Source organism: Pleurodeles waltl, chromosome 11, assembly GCF_031143425.1.
Source record: "Pleurodeles waltl isolate 20211129_DDA chromosome 11, aPleWal1.hap1.20221129, whole genome shotgun sequence".
NCBI classification, from domain to species: domain Eukaryota; kingdom Metazoa; phylum Chordata; class Amphibia; order Caudata; family Salamandridae; genus Pleurodeles; species Pleurodeles waltl.
In genome coordinates this window covers 639667056-639691145 of record NC_090450.1, presented here as the reverse complement: position 1 = coordinate 639691145, position 24090 = coordinate 639667056, and the positions used below count along the sequence as shown (strand labels likewise).

General features: G+C 43.4%; 1 protein-coding gene across 3 annotated transcripts in view; it reads right to left on the bottom strand.

Annotated features, from left to right (window-relative positions):
- Positions 1-24090, bottom strand: part of DPYSL2 (dihydropyrimidinase like 2) — a 377715-nt gene that overhangs the window by 24004 nt on the left and 329621 nt on the right. For all 3 annotated transcript variants that reach the window (XM_069214158.1, XM_069214159.1, XM_069214161.1), the window contains 2 exons: positions 10256-10397; positions 9527-9697 (listed from right to left, as the gene is read on the bottom strand). In XM_069214158.1, coding sequence (XP_069070259.1) covers positions 9527-9697; positions 10256-10397 — 313 coding nt within the window. The remainder of the gene's footprint in view (positions 1-9526; positions 9698-10255; positions 10398-24090) is intronic.

The following is a 24090-nucleotide window of genomic DNA, read 5'->3' as shown; positions in this document are numbered from 1 at the left end:
GTTAAAGGTCAACATGATTTTTATTTTTACTGCAATTGTTTTCCTACTTTACATTTTAATCTAATTCTAAACAACATGTCTCTGGCCGAGTCTCAAGGAGAGTTTGACCTAGCTAAGCTGGAGATATACATGGTCAGACAGCTGAAAAGGTTCTGCAAGGGGATGGAAGTACCCACCCGCGGTTCCTCCAGGAAGGAAGAGTACCAAAAGGCACTGAGGTCCCAGACAGAACCCCATGCACAAGAGGATGTTGAGGTGGAGGGGTCAGAGTATGGCTCCTGAGAGGATTTGCCAAAAGCAGTGGGGGGTGACGCCCCTGGATTTGTGCCCCCTGCTAAACGAGGGAGCAGTGTCTCAAGTCACGGCCTGACTGAAGAGGAAAGGAGGGAGGAGAGACAGTTTCAACTGCAATTGGCAAGGTTAATCATGGAGGCAAAGGAGAGGAAGGCTCAGAGGACGTGGCAGAGAAGAAACTACTTTTGGCTTATGAACGGAGTCTAAAAGAGCTGGACCTCAAGTCTAAACAGTCTGAGTCCAGCAGTGATGGTGGCAGCATACATAGAGGAACTGCTGGAGACAAAATGGATTGTATACCCAGAGATATGGTGCCAAGTTATGTGGTGGGAGATGACATTGACAAATGGTGTGAAGGCTATGAAGTTGCATTAAGGGCTTATGGGGTTCCTGAAGAGCAATGGGGCGTAGGCTAGTTGAAACACGTACCAGTAATTGGGAGGGACACACTTCTTACACTAGAACCAGAGGACCGTAACTCATACCTGCTAATGAAAACCATTTTAATTACCAAGTTTGGACTGACCCCTGAGAAGTATCGCCAGAAATTCTAGAACAGTACCAAACTTTCCCACCAAACTTGGGTAGACTTTTATGATTCTTTTAGCAAAGCACTGGATGAATCAGTGCAGGAAGTAAAGTAAATGAATATAAGGGGTTATATGATTTGATCCTGACAGAGCATATGCTTAGTATTTGCTTTACAGAGTTATGCCAGCACCTGATTGACAGTAAGTTGACTGATCACAGGAAGCTTGCTGAGGAGGCAGACCTCTGGGCTAGAACCAGTGTCCAAAAAGGACCCCAGAAAGGTGGTTCCAGTTCCGCCCAATAGAGTGAGGGGGAGGTTAAAGATGACCCAGACAAGCCCCAGAGTAAGAAGAGAGCGAAGGGCTCACATACCTCATCTGAGAAACAAGGTGGTGGTTCTGGTGGGAGGTGGCCCAGGGCACCCCGTTGCTTTGAGTGCTCCCAGCTAGGACACAAGCAGGGAGACTCTGTATGTCCAAAGAAAACACCCAATGGTGGGACCTCCACAGAGGTGGCCAATGTGGCCTTAGGGGAAAGTAGTCCCCAGGGACAGGAAATAGACCATGCCCTAATATCCTTCAGTAGGGACTCGGAGGGTAAGCCGGTGATCCCGGAGGGTAGGAGTCATCACTTCCACCAGGTGGGAGTGAATGGGGTCCCAGTTACTGTTATGAGGGACAAAGGGGCTAGTCATACCATGATGGTGGAGAGATTAGTTTCCCCAGAGCAGTACACAGGCAAGGTGTGTAGGGTGACTCCAGCCCGTGGGGAGGATTTCTTCTGCACTCTGGCCCTGGTATCCCTGGAGTGGAGTGGGGCGGAGTAGGGAGGTGTACCAGTGAAGGGTCATAGTTAGTCCCCAGATGCCCACTGACTGCATTCTGGGGAATGAGTTACCCCTCGTGGCAGGAAAACCGAGAGGGGTGACCCCTAAGGGCACCCTGACAGTTCCAGTTGTCTGGCAGTACCGCTCCCCAGAGGAGGGTACGGGAGCCGAGATGTAGGGGCAAGGTGAGGGAGGTCTCACCTCTGTTCAGCCTCAGGGTACAGACCCTGGGTTGATTGACCAGAGTCCGGGTACCACCCTTGATCTGGTGGGAGGTAGAGTGGAGAAGGGTACAAGCCCCCTGGAGTTACTCCCCATCCCCCATTCTGAGATGCCTTAGAGGTCAGGGAAACCTCAGGAGCTCATAGGGAACTCCCTGCCAGCCCCCAGACTGGAGGAGAAGCTTACTGTTAGAAATGGAGTCTCCTGTTGGCAGAGGTATACATCCTTGTACAAGTAGGGACCACAATCCTGGTCAGGGTAAGTCACACACAACTCAAATTATCCTGTGCCCACCCTCTGGTAGCTTGGCACTGAGCAGTCAGACTTAACTTAGAAGGCAATGTGTAGGGCGTTTGTGCAATAAATAATGCAATAACACAGTATAACACCACAAAAATACACCACACAGGTTTAGAAATACATAAGATATTTATCTGAGTAAATTAAGGTCAAAACGATCGAGATTTGATAAGCACGAGTTAAAATATATCACTGCTGCAATGATAAGAAGAGTCTTAAGAAATCAACAAATGTCTCTTGTATGAACAAAGTATCTGGTATGCGTCAAAATTACACGCACGAAGACTGCACAGGAGGAGATGTGTGGAAAAAGGCAAGTGTGTGTTGGATTTTTGGGCGCGCACAGATGATGCGTCTGTTTTTATCAATGCGGCAAGGGCTTTGCAGCGAATTCTGGCACGCAGGCTTGAATCCTCTTTGCGGTGCGGGGCTTCTGAAGCCCACGGACGATGAGTGGAAATCCTCAGTGCGCAGGATGATCTGGTGGGCAATGCGTTGGAGTTTCTGTTGCACTGCAGACACTGCGTCAATTCCTCCCACAGGAAGTCAGGCTGCGTCATTCCAGCTTGGCGATGAGTCGATCCGGTGGGCTTTGCATCAAAGTTCTGGTTGCAACGCTGGCGCTGTGTTGATCTCCACTCGGGGAACCGGGCTACGTCGTCCCAATTCGGCGATGCAGTGATTCTTTCACCGCTGGGCAGGCTGTGCATCAACTGCTGCAGGCTGTGTGCCGATTTTCGCTGCACAAGGAGTTTCCTTGCAAAGAAGATGTTTTTTCTGGCCAAGCCAAGCCCTTGGAGAGCACTTCTCAGCAGAACCAGAGGCCATCAAGGCAACAGCAAGGCTGCAGTCCTTCACAGCAAAGCAGTCCAGGTGAGTCCTTTGGGCAGACAGGCAGCTCTTCTTGGCAGGTTGCAGGATACAGTTCAGTGTCTGAGTGGGAGGGGTCAGGGACCCAGGTTATGCACCCAAAAGCGCCATGAAGTGGGGGAGACTTTAAAGAGTGGTTTTGAAGTGCACAAGGTCCCCTTTCAGTACAATCCTGTCTGCCAGGGTCCCAGTGGGGGGATGGCAGTCCATTGTGTGAGGGCAGCCACTGTCCTTTGAAATGTGTCAGACCCTCCACCCTTCCAGCCCAGGAAGACCCATTCAGTATGCGGATGAGTGCAGGTGTGACTGTGCATCCTGTGTTTGTGGTTGTCTGGATGAAATGCACAAGAGAGCTGTCAACCAGCCCAACCCAGACGTGGACTGGAGACAGGCTGTAAGACACAGATGGATGTTAAGTGCAGAGAAATACTCACTTTTTAAAAGTGACATTTCTAAAATAGTAATATAAAATCCAACTTCACCAATAAGCAGGATTTTCTATTACCATTCTGGTCTTACTAAACATGACCTGTTTATACCTTTCTGATCAGAATCTACCACTCAAACAGTATATGAGGGCATACCTAATGCTAGGTTATGAAAGGAGCAGGCCTCACAGTAGTAAAAAACGAATTTAGGAGTATTCTACTGCCAGGATATATGAAACACACTTGTATATGTCATGCCTTTTACCTACATAGCACCCTGCCATATGGGTTAGCTAGGGTCTACTTTAGGGGTGACTTATACGAGAAAAAGGGAAGTTTCTGGCTTGGCAAGTACTTTTAAATGCCATGTCGAAGTGGCAGAGAAACTGCACACACAGGCCTTGCAATAGCAGGCCTGAGACATGGTTATGGGGCTACTTATGTGGGTGGCACAAACAGTGCTGCAGGCCCTCTGGTAGCATTCAATTTACACGCCTGGGGACATGTAGTGCACTTTACTAGGGACTTACAAGTAGATCAAATATGCCAGTTGGGTATGAACCAATGTTACCATGTTTTAGGGGAGAGCGCATATGCACTTTAGCACTGATTAGCAGTGGTAACGTGCACAGAGTCCTAAAGCCAGCAAAAATGAGGTCAGAAAAAGGGAAGGAGGAAGGCAAAACGTTTGGGGGTGACCCTGCACAAATTGTAATGCACTGAACAGTTATAAACACACTACTATTCATTAGGTATGGCCAGTGGAGTGAAACAAAGGGCTCTGAAATCTGTAATTCAGAAAACAGAGTGCCTAATTTCTAAACTTCAAATATATGGCCTGATGTATAAAAGTGTTTTTCAGTCACACAGCCTGCAATTTGCAAAAACACACAACACAGTTGCTATGTAAAAACGGTACACTGTAAGTTGAAAATGCGTTTCCAGCTCACACAGCATGCTTTGTGACCCTTTGTAAACTGTATATGGGAAGGGGCATGAAAAGGTCCCATTTTCCTTGTGTGTGACAATACATCAAAGGCTTACAAATGTGTCTTGTTTGTGGTCAAAGAAAAGAATGTAAATCTGCAACAGGGTGTCGGTCAGGGACGGGGTTTAAGTCTTAGTTCACTGCCACTGAACCAATGGGATGTATGCGTCAGATTGTAATGAATTTAAAAAAGAAAAGAAGTCTGAAAACATGTGTGCCGTGGATCAGTGTTTCCTCATTTTGTGATCCTTCCCCAGACACTTCATTCAATTAAAGCAGGAGCAGAGCTAAGTAGGTAGCATGGCATTAGTAAGGCACGTAAAAAGCAACATTACTTCCACTCACTGTGTGACTTGTCTTCCCCAGTTAAAATGCAAATGGGTCATCACGCACACTCTGGAAAGCACGAGCATGATGGCAAATCCTGTTTGTTTTTATTTCTGAAACAGCCCCCAAGTGACAAACGTGCAACAAAAATAATCTAATCAATAATAAGCATAACAGCATCAGCCAAGGCACGTTTCTTGATGTTGAGAACTCCACTGACTGAAATAGGCATCTATTCACAAAAAGTGGATCAAAAAAGTTACTTAGCTGTAATCATAATTTTGCAGCTTGATGCTCTTCTAAATTCACACTTGGTGCATTGTTAGGTCATGTAGTAGTTGGGACCAGAAACTTTCTGGGTTTCTTTTTTCATTTTTCTTTCTTTTTGGGCATCGACCAGAGAAAGATCATGCTGACTCCTTAGGAAGCCAATAGCAATGGGATCTGTAAGGCACATAGAAGTGCAGGCAGTATGCGTTCTCTTCAGCAGAAATATTTTCCACCAGAGGGTTGTATCAGTGGGCAAATATGTACAATCCCACTACTACTTGGTTGGCAAGATCCTGCCAAGTGAGATTGTTGGTCCGCATAGTCAGGACGCCTACTAGCTGGTCCACCCCTAACCTGAAATCATGAGCCTGAGCCCAAGTCCTCTGCCTCAATATCTCAAGGCAGCAGGGATACAAGCCCACCTTGCTTTGATTGTTGTGAGTACCACATTGTAGCTGTGCAGTTTGATAGGTGCTTTCTGCTCTGTTGGGGGGATAAACGCCTCCGATCTGCATTACATCAAGACGAAGATCCCAACTGAGGGAAGAGGTATCACATACTAGTATGGTTGCCATCGTGGAGGGCATAGAGTTTCCCATATGCAAGGTGGCCCAAGGACTGAGCCCTATCCCAAACATGATTGAAGAGATGGTCTTCTCACCAAAAGCACAATCTCTTTCAAAGGACATGTCTGTAGGGTTGACTGGACATCACCCAAAAACGTATCTCTTTATGGCAGAGGATGACCACATAAAAGCAGTGATTACACCACATACACTACAGAATCTAATATATCCAGGTCTCCCTGGAGGACCTGTTCGGCCGTGTCCTGCCCATCATGCAGGACTTCATCAAAATATTTACAAAGGTGGCCAGAAAGATTTAGAACAGGGGTGTAGAACTCCTATAGCCCAACACCTAGGACATATTGTTTGGGGTCAAGGACAATAAGTTTCAGGATTTATTTTGTCCTTGGGACAAGCGGCCCAACCCCCTGCAGCACAACCCTATGGCTGCCAAATTACAGTACAACATTATGGAACAGGGAAAGGACTTGTCTGCAGTTGAAGTCATATTTGTGTGCATATGTTAATGCTATTCAAACTTGTTTTTATGATTCATTAATGCAAAGCCTTTATTATGAGGGTGAGAGTTCTAAATAAATGGTGTAAGCTCGGACTGCACTATTGACTGGTTCCAGTAAAAAAAATGTGTACACCATTTGCAAAGTTTAACAATATAACGCTATATAAATTGCTCCCAGAAGGCTCTCAGATTAAATGCAAATATTTGCAGAAGGTTGACAGTAAGATTGTTGATATTTTGCTTTCAAAATAAATTGTTTACAAAAAAATGCAACAAGAAAAAAAGTTTTACTAAACTGACATTTTATGTACCATTTCCTTGAAGCATCATTTAGTAAAATGTATTGACGTATGGTAGCATTAAAAAAATTCATAATGGAAAGTCAGTGTAACCAGTTTCGACAAGATTATGGGAAATGAGAAAATAAACAAGAATTGGCAAAGCCAATAGATCTGCCACTGGTGGTCAGCCCTTTGATTTTGTCAATGTGTGACTTGTTTTGACATGGCTTTTGTAAAGCTTTATTGTTGTAGAAGCTTTGGGCCCTCATTATTGTAACAAACGCTGGCAAAAAGAAAAATATTTCCTGGTCTCAAAAAGCACACATTTTCATGGTAGTTCATGATACTGAGCAAAACTACTCAATTCTTAACGAAAGTCACTAAGGTGTACCCATGGTATTTGTCTTTGCATTAATGGAGATTTACGTATTTCATGAATTCACAATCGTTTACAAAAGTAGACCAGGAAATCGTAGTCCAGGAAAATATTTGCAAACTATATTTTAGCACGAAAAATAAATATGCTTGTGTAGATTTGCTCATGCAAAATATGTTGAGCGTTCACTTTCCCTCCAACCACTTTTTTCCCAACTCTGGAAGAAGTTTTACTTCTGAACCCTGTCAGGAGTACATTTCCAACCTTTCCCAGAAAAGATTAGAAAAGAGCTGGTGAAAACCTTTAAAACACACAAGTTAGTTGGTTTGCACAGACTCAAAAGGGCAGTCCAACCCTGAATCTATTGCTTACCGCTACCTTCAGTCCCTGTATATAGATCTGCAGATAGATGGCAAAATAAGAAAACTGATAGTATTCAAACCCTACTATAGTGTTAGCCCCGACATAATCAGAGAGACTGTTATCAGAGCTCTCATATAATGAGATTGCTACTGTTGCCACACTACATGGCACCTAAGGGACAAGTAGATTTTTTTTACAGGACAAGTAGATTTATGAAGCAACCTGCCCCATCAACAAGTAGATATTTATGAAATTGCACATCCCTGTTAGAACGACTATTTGCGCCACTTCCCACAGAGCATGGGAGTATAGGGTCAAAAAAGAAATTGCATTCATGGAACAAAGAGTAAGACTACCTGAAAAGTCAGTCTTCTCCATCTCTCAGTCCATTTTAACTCCCTATCGGTTGGAGTAGATAAAAAATAAGCAGGGACCTGTTTAGTGGAAGAGAAAGCCTGAACAACAAGATTCTCTGAAGAAGGATTAGCGTTTTGGGTCCAAGAGCGACATGATGGTGCTGTTGATCTGGTGGCTCAACATAGGAGCAGAAACTGGTTTCCAAAATCAGACAGATAAATTCTTGGTTGAAAGGGAGCAATGGGTCCACACGGGAGGACGTCAATTGCAACATTTCAGTTAGGTTTGCTTTTTTTTCTTCTCTAAAAGCAATGGTAAATTTAAGGACCTCTTCTACCTTTAATGGGACAGCCGTGAATGAGTCAACTTCCTCTGAGACTTGTAGGTGGGATGTGGGTGCAGGTAATTTTGGGCATCAAGGACATGAAGCCTGGCAAAGGGCCAGAAAAGGGGCTCGTTCATCAACCTCTGCGTCTTATGTCTGGATCTGACTGGAAATGCCTTCGCAAAATTCATCACTTTCTCAACTAGATCAGCAGGAGACATCAGAGACGGCACCAGCAGCAATGTTGAGGTAGCCAGCAAGGACTTTGATGGAAGTAAGGACTCCGGCAGCAAAAGAACGGTATCAGGAAAAGGCTGAACAATGCTGACTGACAGCTGGGATGCAGCCACCGGTAAAACCTTGTTTGGAGGTCCCAACAGCTTCTTGTGCACCAGAGAGAACTGGGATGGAGTGGAAGAGTGCTAGCATAGTTTGAGTGAAAGCTGCAATTTGTGCCGGGTCAGAGTAAGGAGCTAGAAATCCTACAAAAGGAGCTGGTGGATCTGTGCCCAGAGCTGGGCTAAATCTGGCACTAGCTGCAACACCAACAACAGGCTTCAAGGACGATGTCTATACTGAAATGAGGGAATTAACCCAAAAACCAAACCCTCGAAAGGGAACACTGCAGGAAAGCTGAAACATACCACCTGTGGTGCATCTTGTGTTTCTTCCAGGAGAAACTGTCTTTGGAAGTGATCCATGTCGAGAATTTGGTATCTGCACTAGTTACGGGCCTGTTGTTCATCTCAGGTCTGTGCCATGAAAAGCTTTGTCCTGTGCTGCTTCATAGTATTAGCATGCATGAGACCACACTACTCACAAAACCTGTAGTTGTGTTTGGGCCCCAGGCAGACAATGTGCAGGCCTGAATGACTGTACTACTGAATGTCGACACCAGCAATATTGCGGCACAAGAATATTGAGGGCAAAATAACAAGAAAGAAAATATTGAAGTGTGAGTGCATATAGGGAAGCACAGATTTACTATTCCTAAGTCCACATAGGTACCTTGAAGATATATGTACAGTGTATGTACATATCTGTGGAGTTATGTAAAGAAAATCTAGACTTACCTGCTGATAATTGTTTTTTATATTTTGTCCCAGATATTCTGTCTCACCAATATAGTGGGTTCGATACTGAGGAGGGATACCATTAGATGGAGGCACAATAGGCATAGATTCATAAACACGGAAAAAGATTATTTGGTAGGAAATGTGTCTACAGTAGAAATTCTAGATCTGCATTGAAGGGTGCAAAAAGTAACAGACATCAGTGCACAGGGGTGATGCCTTTGGCTTTGATGTCATATCTGCCTGGGACTGGATCCGAGACACCACCGATCAGTGCAGTACAGCGCTTTCAACTTTCCATATCCAGTATGGCACCTGGCTGAGATTCTCTTCAGTAGAAGTATCCATCAGAAGAGAGTCCTGCTGCAAAAACAAATATCACCACCATGGTTCAAATGGTATAGGCACAAATCACCCCAACAAGTTCCACAAGCATGCAAAAGTAACACAAGTGATTCTCCAAAAACGAATATTGTTGAGAACCATTTGGTTATTTTTACATATCCAATCACAAAGGCCTACATAGAATGAATGCAATCAACCTGTAGGCATAAATGTCTGCTAGTAACCGTATAACAATAGTGCTTATTTGTCAAAGAACCAACTTACGCTGTTGTGAGTCTTCGCAGAAATGGTCTTCATGCTGTCAGGGTCCCAAATAACGAGGTCTGCGTCAGAGCCCACAGCAATGCGGCCTTTCCGTGGGTAGAGGTGGAAGATCTTTGCAGCGTTAGTGCTGGTAACTGCTACAAACTGGTTTTCATCCATCTTACCAGTCACCTATGTGCCACATAAAACACTGTCAGTGAAAGAACTACTACTTAAATGAGAAAGAGGTCAGTGAAAGAACTAACTACTTGACTGAGAAAGATCAGCTAAAGTCCATGTCACAGACCAAGGGGAATTGTTACACCCCACAGTCCTAAGGATTAAATGACAAGCCTATTTGGGAACAGTATGCCAACACAATGGTAATCTGTTCCTTGAATGCATCATGGCAAAAGCTGATATAACCTGCAAAAGTGTTTTCTCAGTAACATAAAGGAGATGTTAATAAAGATGGAAGCAAACCACACATTACAAAAAAGTAAACTCATGCAATATCATTTAGCAGAAGAGGGTAGCTTAGCAGCAATGTCTGAGCACATTTACTTAGCACATTTATCGTAGAACACTGCACTTAAAGTTAAACTTCATGTAGAGCACCCCACTAAAAATTAAACTTCATAAGTATTTGATCAATACATCTTATCCCAACGTAATGAACTTTACAACAACCCAAGTCTTTACCTTATATCATGTTAATTTCAGGGTTGGAATCGGGTAAAACATCCTTACCACTGACTTGTCCCAGATGATGGACATCCGCTCCTCAGTTCCGTTAGTGCCAGCAGGAATCAAAGTGAAGTTGTCCTTGCCCACAGCTTTTTGAGAAGTGTTGAAGGTGCAGTGTGCACTGCCCGTCACCTGGAGATCTCCACTGAAAAATAAAGACAGGCGCAATTGCTACATGAGCTTGCAAAGTATAATTGAGAGATACAGAACATAAGATGCAACATCATCATCCTGGCTGCTGGCTACCGCTAGGACTGAAATGATCATACACCAATTGCTTCTGCCATAATGTAAGTTGATCAATTAACCCTGGAGGAAAATAGATCACCTACAACCACAAAGACCAGTCAGTATAAAGTCACTAAACTATAAGTGGGGCTTGGGTTGTGTGTGCATCATTTCCTCAGTAAGCTGTGAATGGACAACTTTAAGGCTGAGAGCAGACAAAAATGAAAGGATTATCAGCAAATATTTTCATATAAAAACGCAGCAAAAAGAAATTCACAGAAAAGAGCCTATTTTAATACACTTAAAATCCCTCTAATAGTGCTGAAGTCAGAAGACAAAAATCCAAACTGGAAGGGGGCAGTTTTATCAGGTGTTGGTCTGTACCCGGCAAAACAACAGAGCAGTGCTTCTGGGGCTCCAGGCAGGGGCATAGCCCTGCATCCACCCATCCTTCTACAGCACCATGGAGGAAGCAACGCTTCTTCAGCCACGTCACTGCCTGCCATGGCCTCAGTCCCTCTCCCTCACTCACTGACCAGAACCAACCCACACTGATGTCACTAGCTGCTCAAAGAAGGTGGGAAATGTCAGCACAATAGTCCCTAAAATCAAGGAAAACCGAGATTTTTAGCTGTTATTCTTGGGGCCACACAGTTATTCCACGTTCAGGGACTATAACTGGTAATGCCCAGATTTAGGTTTAGGGATACAGGCCGAAACCTGAAATTACGGCCTCCTGGTATCCCCACATCTAAATCCACCTAACATGTTAATGAGAGCCACTGCGTACGGTCAGAGCTTTCTGCTTAGAGAGACACTTCTTAGCAGACCATAATATATAAGATCTAAATTAATATCTGGGGATGAGGATCGCAGATCGATATTTATTTTCACAGTTCACTGACCATCTACCGCTAAAGCATAGGCTAATGCTTTATATATCAATCTATATATGCTGATAGATTTTCAGTATAGCACTTGTATATTATCTATTTCATTGCATCTTTTTCTGTAGTGAGAATCTCATGAAACCCTAGAATGCATCCACTATCGTTAATTTGAATTATCACAAATTGTCCTGAACAAGGTGGTGTGAATTGGTTGGGTTACCACCCAAAAACCTGCATTAGTGTGGGATTCACTAGACGCAGATCTAACAGTATACCAGCAGGAATGTGTACTGCATGTAATAAGTAAACAGACAAGGTTAACATATTGGTGCACTTATTTTAATGCCTCAAGCATTTACGTGTATGTTTGGTTTCAAGAAAAGTGTGCCAAATGAACTTCTAAGCCCTTCTAAATGTCTAAAGGATGAGCACTTTTATCACCACAGGTAGAAATTAAGTGTCTAATTTAGGAAAGTATTGTGTAAAATAAGTGGGTAGACTGCATGTAGGAGCATATATCCTCTTTGTGTAACCAACATACACCATGTGTACTTTGCAACGTTCAAGGCAATTTTATATGTGGAAAAAGCTTTATGATTTAATGCAGTAAACTACATTTTCTCTGGGCTCACTGTTTAGAAACTATACAGTTTAATCATTAGGACACCAAGAGGGCATTTACTTGTAGATCTAGTGTTCCACGGGCTTCTCTGGCTAATATGACCTCTGATGCAATGCCAAAACAGCAGAGAGTGAAAGACTGAAGGCCTGATTTCGATGGACGGGTTACTACGTCACAACAGTGACAGATATACTGTCCGCCGAAATCTAAATCCCACAAGAAATAATGGGATTTATATTTCTGCTGACAGGATATCACTCACCATGTTTGTGGAGTAACCCATCCGCTGAAATCTAAATCAGACCATGAGTGTTTGAAACAACTGTGAAGCAGTGGAGGAGACCTAAAAAATGGGCTCTGTACAGTTAAGGCCACGTAATATCCTATGGTTTATCCTAATGGTGGCCACTATGTAGACTCCTAGGTAGTTGACCAGCTGGCGTATCCACCAGGAGGCAAGGGTCACACCAAGATCACTCCAAGATGAAGTCTGCATTTGGGTCACTTTCAAAACACCTCTGCGGCCTCCCATTCTATGCAATCTACAGTTTTTAAACCCAGTCTATTACTTGCCACTTATTTATCTCTATCAACCCTAGCGCTAGTAAAAAAAAAATATTATCATACACAAAATATTCTTGTGTTGATGAAAGAATTTCCACATGGCCACTCACAATTATTCTTCAGAACCAAACAAACAGGCCGGCCACCTTGGTATCATCTATCTCTTCCTACTATTCTTACAACTGCTTCCCCCAGCGAGTCAATGCCATTATCTCAACTACTCACAATTCTCTTTAATTTCTACTAATCTAATCTTTCAACACCCTTCTCTCTCGTTTCCGATTCTGTCTCCCTTGACTGTTTCTGTCACTTCTTCACATTCACAGCATCCTAAAAGGTGTAGATCTTGATCAACCTGTCTCTACACCTATTCATAAATCTGGGTACCATCTGCTGCAAACATCAAGCCAAGAAGCACATCAACCAATACGCTCTTCTCATGTGACTAATATGTTGTCACCATCTCTAGGCACATGCCTCTAAGAAAGACTCCGTGGCTAAACATTCCCCCTAGAACCTTCACTCAGCCTTTTAGCAAACTATGTTGATTATGCTTGGAAGGCCTCCTGAAATCCTCAGCCACACCACAGCAGGCTTCCATTTCAATGGAACAAGAAATCTCTGCCATGAACCTTTGGGAACACTAATACCATCGAACCACTGGAACTGCTCAAGTGTCAGCACTGTTGCCACCACTCACAATGAACAAAGTGTTATTCCAAAGAACTAGCAGTGTTTAAAACAGACATTTGCATCCCAAAACATAAGTGGAAACAGTGTTACAGACCTACATACAAGTAAATATACACATAGCAACTGGAATTCTACTAACCATCAATCAGAAAGTGCTACATAACCCATCTAAGTGACTCTTACTAACTTTTAACAGAACATTACTAGGTCCTATCACAATAATTAAACCAAGCACGAACACAGATTCAGCCACTTCTCAAGATGTATGCCTACTACACAGTGAAGAAAGCTATTGAATCTCACCTTGCCAAAGAAAGGACCAGCCTGGGCTACATTCAGCTGCAATGTTGGACCAATCCTTCAGTTACCCTCTCAAATGCATTTCAGTCCTCTCCACCTTATGGCTAATACTTCACCAAGCTTGTTGCCTCCATCAGCCAAGCCGGGTCAGATGTTGACTTGTGCTAGCCCTCAAACTTCAGGAGTTTGTCTTTCCCTTCAACCTCTTTAGTGGTTCAAACTATTCTGAAATTTTCTTTTCAAGGCAGTACCACTCCGGAAGCCTTGAACATTGTCCGCACCACCACTGAAGAAGCCTGAGAATGATCATTCAAATCAAACAAACATAGACCAATTGCCAACAGACCCTTTGTGTGAGCAATGCTTTTGGTAACCGCTTTCACACAACTTAACCACTATATTAAGGCATTTCAACTCTTTCCAAAACCCGGCTCAAATACCCAAAGGGGACAGGCACTTCCATGATCACCACATAGGGTGCCCTCAAGACACAAGTAGAATGAAATGAGGCTCCTGCCCTCCTCTTGACCACTAACCTGTATTTTCATGGTCCAAGATTCTACCATCCTCTTGTCACCATGATACTGACATTCAAGAAAAGGCTTTGAACTCGTTCTCCTCCTGCCTCTTAAACTGAAGCCTCATCTTCTTAATCCTTCATCTCTGGCATACCATAATGCTCTGTCATCTCTCTGACCCTTTTCAACATCTATTTCAGACCACAACCATAGTTCATTGAATATGTTGGTGTAAACTGCTACATTTATGCGAAGGATACACAAATCCTGCAGAACCTGACCCAGGCATTAATTTTCTTGCCACTGTTCATGACTCAATGGCCATAAACAATCTGAAACTAAACCAATGAAGAAGAGAGTCAGGTTTGGCGGTTCAACGATCCATACAGTGGCCCCAGACTGGTGATCCCCCCCCAGCTGGTCAGCCTACTTACAAAGGCACAAAAACGTGCCCTAGGAATGAGTAACCATGGGCTCTGACCTTAACCTCATGCCCTAAGTCAAATGGTATCTGGGCCTCACTCCATCTTCCAAGATTATGAAGGAGACTCTTCTCCTTTTCTTGGTTTCAGTCTTTAAGACCTTTAAGCTTTCCTACACCTACTCACACATCACCCTCTTCCCCCAAATATCTCCTTCATGCACTCCAACAGATACACAACATTGTGGGGAGACTACTGCATCTTCATCTGGGGTACGTTTAGTGCCAGTTGTAAGCCCTAGGCCGTTTACTCATAGCTAGGTGAGTCTCCTTCAAGGCCTTTCACATTACTCAGCAGGACCTACACAAAATAAAAGTTACCTTGCTCCAGAGGAAATTATGGACAACTCAGCCCAGGTGTAGTTGTTGCTTAAAATGTACTGAAATCTCTACACCTAAAATAAAATGACTTGGAAACTAATCATTCCATTCTCTATTCAGTGTGCACTGTTATTATCAAGAATCTTCCAGACCGACTAGCCTGATATAAAGCTCTGAAGACGAGGCAGATTGCAAACTCGTACATCACCCGCAATGGCAAACCTGATCAAGATAATAGCCATGTACTCAATATGAAAGCAATACACCTAAGTTTGAAACACGCAATTGGTTGAAATAATCGGATGTTTGGTGAGCCAGTATGTGTGTATCTGAATAGTCATCCCATCCTCTTATCTGTGCTTGTTACTCAGAACCTAGATTGGAGCACATCTGTGGTACTAAAGCTGGCATTTACGCAGAAAATAGCACCTCCTCTGCAATATTGCACATGTATGCACCAAGTTCCCTCATAACATCTTTGACCCTGGCCACACAATACTAAATTTAGAATTGCACTCACCGGAGTGTCATGTTCAGAGCAGATCTCAGACAAACAGTCCCGTCACAGATGCAAGGTCTAGCTCTCCAAACTGCACTCATATGCTATCAGCATTTATACTGCTCCCTCATAGTGCTACTAAGGCTGCCTATCTAGTGTCTATCAGTACCACTGCCTTAATGGACAAGTTACTTACCTTCGGTAATGCCTTATCTAGTAGAGACCATATCTAGCTGCAGATTTCTTACCTTTGAATTCTCCCTAGGAGTCAAACTGGATCCGGAGGATTTTCATGAGAAATACTCCTGCTCGCCAGTAGGTGGTGGTGGTGTTTAGCTCCGCATCTGCCATAGGTGTTGTCCACACCACACAACGTTGTGGGTCCTATATAGACCCCACCCAGGTATGCCAACGTCAGTTTCTTTTCACAACTTTCCACACCAGAAGAGCACAGCCATGAAGAACACTGAATACTGGTGTGTCAGAACTAAGGCTGTGAAAGGGGAGGCCCTTCCCCTACAAATCAGTTTGCAGAGCGGAGAGGATGGGTGGGTCGGTACAGAATCCGCAGCTAGCTATAGGGCCTGATACAGATATTGACGGAAGGGTTACTCCGTTACAGCAGTGACGGAAACCCGGTTGACGAAATCTAAATCCTATTGGATATAATGGGATTTAGATTTCGGCAGACGGGATGTCCGTCACCATTTTGACAAAGTAACCCCTCTGTCAATATGTAAATAATGCCCATCTACAGATAGTCCGCTTCTCCACTGCCCAACCTTTCTTCGCACCCACATACCCTACAAAGAGTTGGTTATCCACCTGGAACTCTGTCGTACGATCAATGTAGAATGCCAATGCTCTTTTTGGGTGCAGGCGGTGAAGGATGGAAAGGGGGGGAGGGGGTTAAAAGTAGCCGAGGCTATAAATTGGCCTACATGAAAGGGCATGACCACTTCTGGTAGAAAAGAGGCCTTACTCAAAGCACCACTTTTTCAGGATAGATAGAAAGGTAAGACAGCTTAAATGACAATGCCTGCAGCTCACAGATTCTGTAGGTAGAAGTAATTGCTGCAAATAAGGCTGTTTTCAAAGTGAGAAACCTGAGATGATAATTGTGGAGAGGCTCGAAAGGAGCGCACATCAGACAGGTCAGAACCAAATGCAGAGCCCTTAGGGAATACTGAATGGGGATGGAGGAAAAAGATTTGTAAGACCTTTGAGGAACCTATGTACAATAGGAGACTTCAACAAAGAAGGTTGATCAGGCAACCGCAAAAAAGCTGAAATAGCAGAATAATATCCCTTAGGAGTGCCCAAAACAGAGCCCTGCTGGGCAAGGGAAAGGATGAATAACAGGACCTTAGAGAGAGGGGCATAAAGGGGGTCAGACTTGCCTGTGCCTAATGCCACAAATTTCTTCCGACAGGCATATACCGTTTTGGTGGAAGGCCGCCTGGCTACCAAGATTACGTTACAGATTTCGGCAGGAAGGTCAAAAGGTATCAACTGCCACCGCTCAATCTCCAGTCAAGAAGGTGGCGAGTGGACAGGTTCAAGTGCAGAACCTTCCCTGGCTGCTCCAACAGAAGATCCTCTTGAAGGGGCAGTCTGATCGGAGGATCGATTGACATGCTCAGCAGCTTGGGATACCAGACTCTCCGTGCAACCAGTCCGGGACCACAAGGATTACTTGGACCCAGTCGGACGTGATCTTCTTGAAAACTCTGGGCAGAAGTGGTATGGGCGGAAAGATGTACCGGAGGCCTTAACCCTACTCCAACGCGCAAAACTGCTGACATTGCGCGTTGTCTGTGGAGGTGAACAGATCTAACCAAGGCTCTCCCTGTCGCTGAAAGAGGCCTTGCGCCACCTCAAGAACGAGATGGCGTTTGTGATCGCTAGGCATTTTCAGCTGAGTTTGTCCACTCTGGAATTCATTATGCCGTGGTGTTTCAGCCACGTCCAGAGGCATAGAGCCTCTTGACAAAGGGTCCACGACTTCACCCTGCCCTGCTTGTTGCAATATCACATGGCGGTGGTGTTGTCCTTGAACACCTGCTTCATCTTTCCCTTGATCGAGAGAAGAAAGACTTTCAATGCCAGCCAGATTGCATGGAGCTCCAGCATGTTGATGTGGAGTCCAGTTTCTGCCTCTGATCTCCACCTCTCCCAGGTGGCCGTCCCATCCCAGAAGTGATGTATCAGTCACTACTGTCAGATCTGGTTGGGGGAAGGGACAGGGATCTGCCTCTGACCAAATCGTGGTTAGTTAACCACCACTATAGATTTTGCATGTTCCATCCGAGATCTGGACTCTGTCAGAGAGATTTCCCTGGTGCTGCGCCCACTGGAACTTAAGGTCCCACAGCAGAGCCCACATATGCACTCTGGCAAGTGTTTACCAGCAGGATGCAGGAAGCCATGAGGCCCAGCAGCCTCAGAGTCAATCCTACCGAAATCCAGGATAGAGGGTGAAACATCTGTATCATAGCCTGCTCAGGAGGATAGGCCCAAAACTGTCTAGAACAGCTCAGATGAAAGGGACCGCCCGAGAGGCAGCCTGATGTGCCTTTGGCATGTTTATAGTAAAACCCCAGCGAATGCAGGAGGTCCAACGTACTCTGGAGGAGGGAGATGACAGTCTGGGGCAAACTTGCCTTCAACTGCCAGACGTCGAGGGAGGCAAAGACTCTGCAAATTAACCACAACCATCTTTGTGAACACCTGGGGGGGGTTGGACTGGTAAGGCCAAAGGGAAGCCCGGTAAACTGAAAGTGCTTGTGGCCTACTGTGATCCGCAAGTAACATCTGTGTGCAGACAGGACGGTGATGTGAAAATAAGCATCCTGCAAGTCCACAGCTACCATTCAGTCTCTGAGGTCCAGGTAAGACAGGAACTGAGCCAAAGTGAGCATCTTGAACTCCTTCTTGAGGAAGAGACTGAGGTACCGAAGGCCTAGGATAGCGCAGACAGAGACCACTGTCCTTTTTGGGACCAGGAAGTATTGGGAATAGCAAACACAGCCTCCTTCTGGCACAGGAAGCCACTCTATGGCTCTCTTGACCAAAAGAGTTGTTACTCCCTCGCAGAGAATGGACAAATGGTCATCCAATCATAGGATGGTGGCATGAATGGAGGGGTAGTCTCGAAAGGGAGGGAGTACATTCTTTGGACTATCTACGATACCCATCTGTCTGACAAAATGAATTTGTTACATCAATATAAGTACACTGTTCCACAAGAGAAAGAGAAGACGAAAGAACTGATTAAGTTCTATTCAGCAAAGGCAAATCTATACTGGGTGTTTTAGGAGAGCCCTCAAGCACCCACTAGGGTGACAGGTATCATCATTGGGCTTACTCCTCACCAGACCGGTGCTGCAATGCCTGGCGGGCCACCCAGCATTCTGGGTGATGCTCAACCGTTGTGAAATTGCTAACAAAGAAGGTCTGGGATAGAGACTGACTAAGAAACGGAGAGTATAGAAAAGAGACAAAACTCTTAAAATTGGCTCTGAACCAAAACGATTATTTTAATGAGCTAGAAATAAGGTACAGGCCAAGATTAAAACGGGAATGTAAAGAGTGTTGCTGGCAATAATGTACCACTACACTCTATAACTAGGGAAGGTAGTTTACCTAATCCTACATGGTCAACATGTTTCGCGTCTGCGGTCGGTCACAAAGTGATCCTATGACACTTCTTCAGGACCCACGAAAAGAACTTGTTATTAAACTACTTCTCCTGTGTATCAACAATTAATCAAGTGCAAAAAAGTCACTTACAAAATAGAAGACAGAGTATGTCTAAGTCAGTTGGTCAGTACGGTCGCCCTGCATAGAATCGAAAAGACAAATAACAATTAGTGCCAGTGGTGAAAACAGAAAACCTCTATTCATTTCCTTTTTTATTACACACTGAGGGTGGTTGTCACAATAAACTGTTTTTCTGTTTGACAGTGGGGCGTAGCTAGCATGGAAAGAAAAGAATTTATGTCAGCATCCCTGGGTGGCACCTACTTAGGACCTGGGACGACATATCAGATGCAGATGATGATGCCAACAGACGTGGAGCCGATCGACACTACCTACCGGCACACTGGAGTAATGCTCACATAAATCTTCTGGATCTAGTCGCCTGGGGAGAACTCAAAGGTGAGGAATCTTCAACTAGAAGTCTCTATCAGAGAAGTGTCTTGCATGCTGAACTGCAACATTCTCTCTGGGTTACTAATGGAACACCTCTTTTGTTGTCACCAAAAAAACATCCAGCATACATATAATTGCATCCATCAAATACATCTGATTCACACATGTATGCACCTGCATGTCTCTAAGGCTGGGATAATATCACTCAAGTGCACACTAGTTTCAGCAATGCACTATAGAAATAACAATGACAACTAGCTCCTTCTTATCTCTCCTACTGTCCTTTACCCTCAGGACAGAGGTGGTTTGGCTGCTCTAGGAAGTCCTCTATGTCTCTTGGAGGCAAGACAGCAGTGAGATAGGTAGAGAAGCCCAATGTAGGACCATACAAAATATGAAAGTTGGATGCAGGAGTCATGAAGTCCTAGTGGCATGACCAAGGGTGGCGAGTATGCAGGGTATTCTAGTCCCTTTATTTAGCGGGCACCACTCTCAAAGTTCTGTCATGTATATATTATCTGTTAATTCTTTTACTTTTTCCTATTTATTTCTTCTGGTTTTAATATCTACATATTCTGGAAGACGTCACTGTGCTTGTGGTGGCAATATACGCTGACTATAGCTTTCAATTATGTTACAATCATCACCACCCCCACAGAGCAAAAGCTCTCTTGAGAGGAAAAATAGAAGACCATTAGTAGTAACACAGGGCAGAATTCGTCTTTGCCTACTCAGTCCAAGCTGAAGCTACCCTCTCCATTTCATCGTACTTCCAGATGTCAGACAACTCCCAAAAAATAATTAATCTTTGTGAGAAAGTTATAGTCCAATCAGGTGTTGGAGTGCTAAGAAGCAAAACTATGAGTATAACGTAGTTTACTCTCCATTAACATAGCAAACATAGGAATGGAAATCTTAAATTCAAATATACAACATACAATATATTTCAATTTAGATATTTATTATAGCTAATTAAACATTCAGTTCGCACATAATATAATCAACATAGAATCAACCAAAAAAATTATAATACAACCCCCTACCCTAAATGAAACATACATATATGAAAACATAAATAACATACCAGTAAATACGCAAAAATAAACAAATAACACAGAACCAACAAAATCACAAAATAATATACATACAAATTTATAACCGCCTAATACATGAGAGGATATTTAAACTGCACAATAAAGTTACTGCTTTGATGCTACAATTATGCGTTGTAGTTTGGATTGTATAAATTTCAACATAATAACAGCCAATTCTAGGTTATAATTTCCTGATTCAAATTCTCGTGTTACAGGCCTGATGGTAGCCAATCCTGGTCAGGGCTTCAAATTTGCCAATTTCAAACACTTCATGCCAATGTTCAAGACATGCCAATTTACAAGCTGACGCGCGTTTCGGTGAGTGAAGAAAAATATAAATACACCTTCATCAGGACTTTATGATTCAGTATAATTGGCATACGTACATCTTGTAATCTGCCTTAGATATGAAAGAACTTAGATATCCCTTACAGGCTGGATTAAACACTCTCCAACTTCAAATTTGTAGTCCAAAATGAAGGACTAACACATGGATATAGCTAAATGAAGCTATGCTTTCTCACTCAGTATCAGCAGGATCCAGGACATATGACCAGCACGATGATCTCTCGAGGAGCAATAATGATTATTTCATTTAGCTATATCCATGTGTTAGTCCTTCATTTTGGACTACAAATTTGAAGTTGGAGAGTGTTTAATCCAGCCTGTAAGGGATATCTAAGTTCTTTCATATCTAAGGCAGATTACAAGATGTACGTATGCCAATTATACTGAATCATAAAGTCCTGATGAAGGTGTATTTATATTTTTCTTCACTCACCGAAACGCGCGTCAGCTTGTAAATTGGCATGTCTTGAACATTGGCATGAAGTGTTTGAAATTGGCAAATTTGAAGCCCTGACCAGGATTGGCTACCATCAGGCCTGTAACACGAGAATTTGAATCAGGAAATTATAACCTAGAATTGGCTGTTATTATGTTGAAATTTATACAATCCAAACTACAACGCATAATTGTAGCATCAAAGCAGTAACTTTATTGTGCGGTTTAAATATCCTCTCATGTATTAGGCGGTTGTAAATTTGTATGTATATTATTTTGTGATTTTGTTGGTTCTGTGTTATTTGTTTATTTTTGCGTATTTACTGGTATGTTATTTATGTTTTCATATATGTATGTTTCATTTAGGGTAGGGGGTTGTATTATAATTTTTTTGGTTGATTCTATGTTGATTATATTATGTGCGAACTGAATGTTTAATTAGCTATAATAAATATCTAAATTGAAATATATTGTATGTTGTATATTTGAATTTAAGATTTCCATTCCTATGTTTGCCATGTTAATGGAGAGTAAACTACGTTATACTCATAGTATTGCTTCCCTGTGTGTTACTCTCTGTATCTAGCTCAGGGACCCTGTTTAGATACGAGGATGTGCTAAGAAGCAAAGGCACAGGTCACATGTAGTGCTCACAGCTGTCACAGGAAAGGTGTTTAGGTAATTGGAGGGGGTTAATGCCCTACCATTGCGGATAAGATTAGCTGCAAGGCGGGGGTACTTAGATCCAGAAATACCCTACCTGCTTATTGAGAACTAGTAAGGTTTATGCCAGGACAACAGTGATTAGAGAAACACAAAATTGACCCCACCAACCCCTGTTCTGGGAATTCACCCAAAAAGGAAGGTTAAGGGGCTGTAGTCCAAAGCAAATCTATACAAGATGCCACCTTTCTTCCATAACTCCAAACTACATTCTAATTTGATGTGGTTATTTGCATTATCATGCTTACTATACAAATCTGATTAATACTGCACTGCAGAGGGTACATTAAACAGTTATACAGGGAGTGCAGAATTATTAGGCAAGCAGTATTTTTGAGGATTAATTTTATTATTGAACAACAACCATGTTCTCAATGAGCCCAAAAAACTCATTAATATCAAAGCTGAATATTTTTGGAAGTAGTTTGTAGTTTGTTTTTAGTTTTAGCTATGTTAGGGGGATATCTGTGTGTGCAGGTGACTATTACTGTGCATAGTTATTAGGCAACTTAACAAAAAAAAAATATATACCCATTTCAATTATTTATTATTACCAGTGAAACCAATATAACATCTCAACATTCACAAATATACATTTCTGACATTCAAAAACAAAACAAAAACAAATCAGTGACCAATATAGCCACCTTTCTTTGCAAGGACACTCAAAAGCCTGCCATCCATGGATTCTGTCAGTGTTTTGATCTGTTCACCATCAACATTGCGTGCAGCAGCAACCACAGCCTCCCAGACACTGTTCAGAGAGGTGTACTGTTTTCCCTCCTTGTAAATCTCACATTTGATGATGGACCACAGGTTCTCAATGGGGTTCAGATCAGGTGAACAAGGAGGCCATGTCATTAGATTTCCTTCTTTTATACCCTTTCTTGCCAGCCATGCTGTGGAGTACTTGGACGCGTGTGATGGAGCATTGTCCTGCATGAAAATCATGTTTTTCTTGAAGGATGCAGACTTCTTCCTGTACCACTGCTTGAAGAAGGTGTCTTCCAGGAACTGGCAGTAGGACTGGGAGTTGAGCTTGACTCCATCCTCAACCCTAAAAGGCCCCACAAGCTCATCTTTGATGATACCAGCCCAAACCAGTACTCAACCTCCACCTTGCTGGCGTCTGAGTCGGACTGGAGCTCTCTGCCCTTTACCAATCCAGCCACGGGCCCATCCATCTGGCCCATCAAGACTCACTCTCATTTCATCAGTCCATAAAACCTTAGAAAAATCAGTCTTGAGATATTTCTTGGCCCAGTCTTGACGTATCAGCTTGTGTGTCTTGTTCAGTGGTGGTCGTCTTTCAGCCTTTCTTACCTTGGCCATGTCTCTGAGTATTGCACACCTTGTGCTTTTGGGCACTCCAGTGATGTTGCAGCTCTGAAATATGGCCAAACTGGTGGCAAGTGGCATCGTGGCAGCTGCACGCTTGACTTTTCTCAGTTCATGGGCAGTTATTTTGCGCCTTGGTTTTTCCACACGCTTCTTGCAACCCTGTTGACTATTTTGAATGAAACGCTTGATTGTTCGATGATCACGCTTCAGAAGCTTTGCAATTTTAAGAGTGCTGCATCCCTCTGCAAGATATCTCACTATTTTTGACTTTTCTGAGCCTGTCAAGTCCTTCTTTTGACCCATTTTGCCAAAGGAAAGGAAGTTGCCTAATAATTATGCACACCTGATATAGGGTGTTGATGTCATTAGACCACACCCCTTCTCATTACAGAGATGCACATCACCTAATATGCTTAATTGGTAGTAGGCTTTCGAGCCTATACAGCTTGGAGTAAGACAACATGCATAAAGAGGATGATGTGGTCAAAATACTCATTTGCCTAATAATTCTGCACTCCCTGTAGAGGTAACAAAAGTAAATAGATTCCTTTCACGTTCTTCTGTCTCCTTTCTGGAGAGTGGATGCGAGGTCAGACACGAGTTCTAGGTCACCTAAATGCACACTA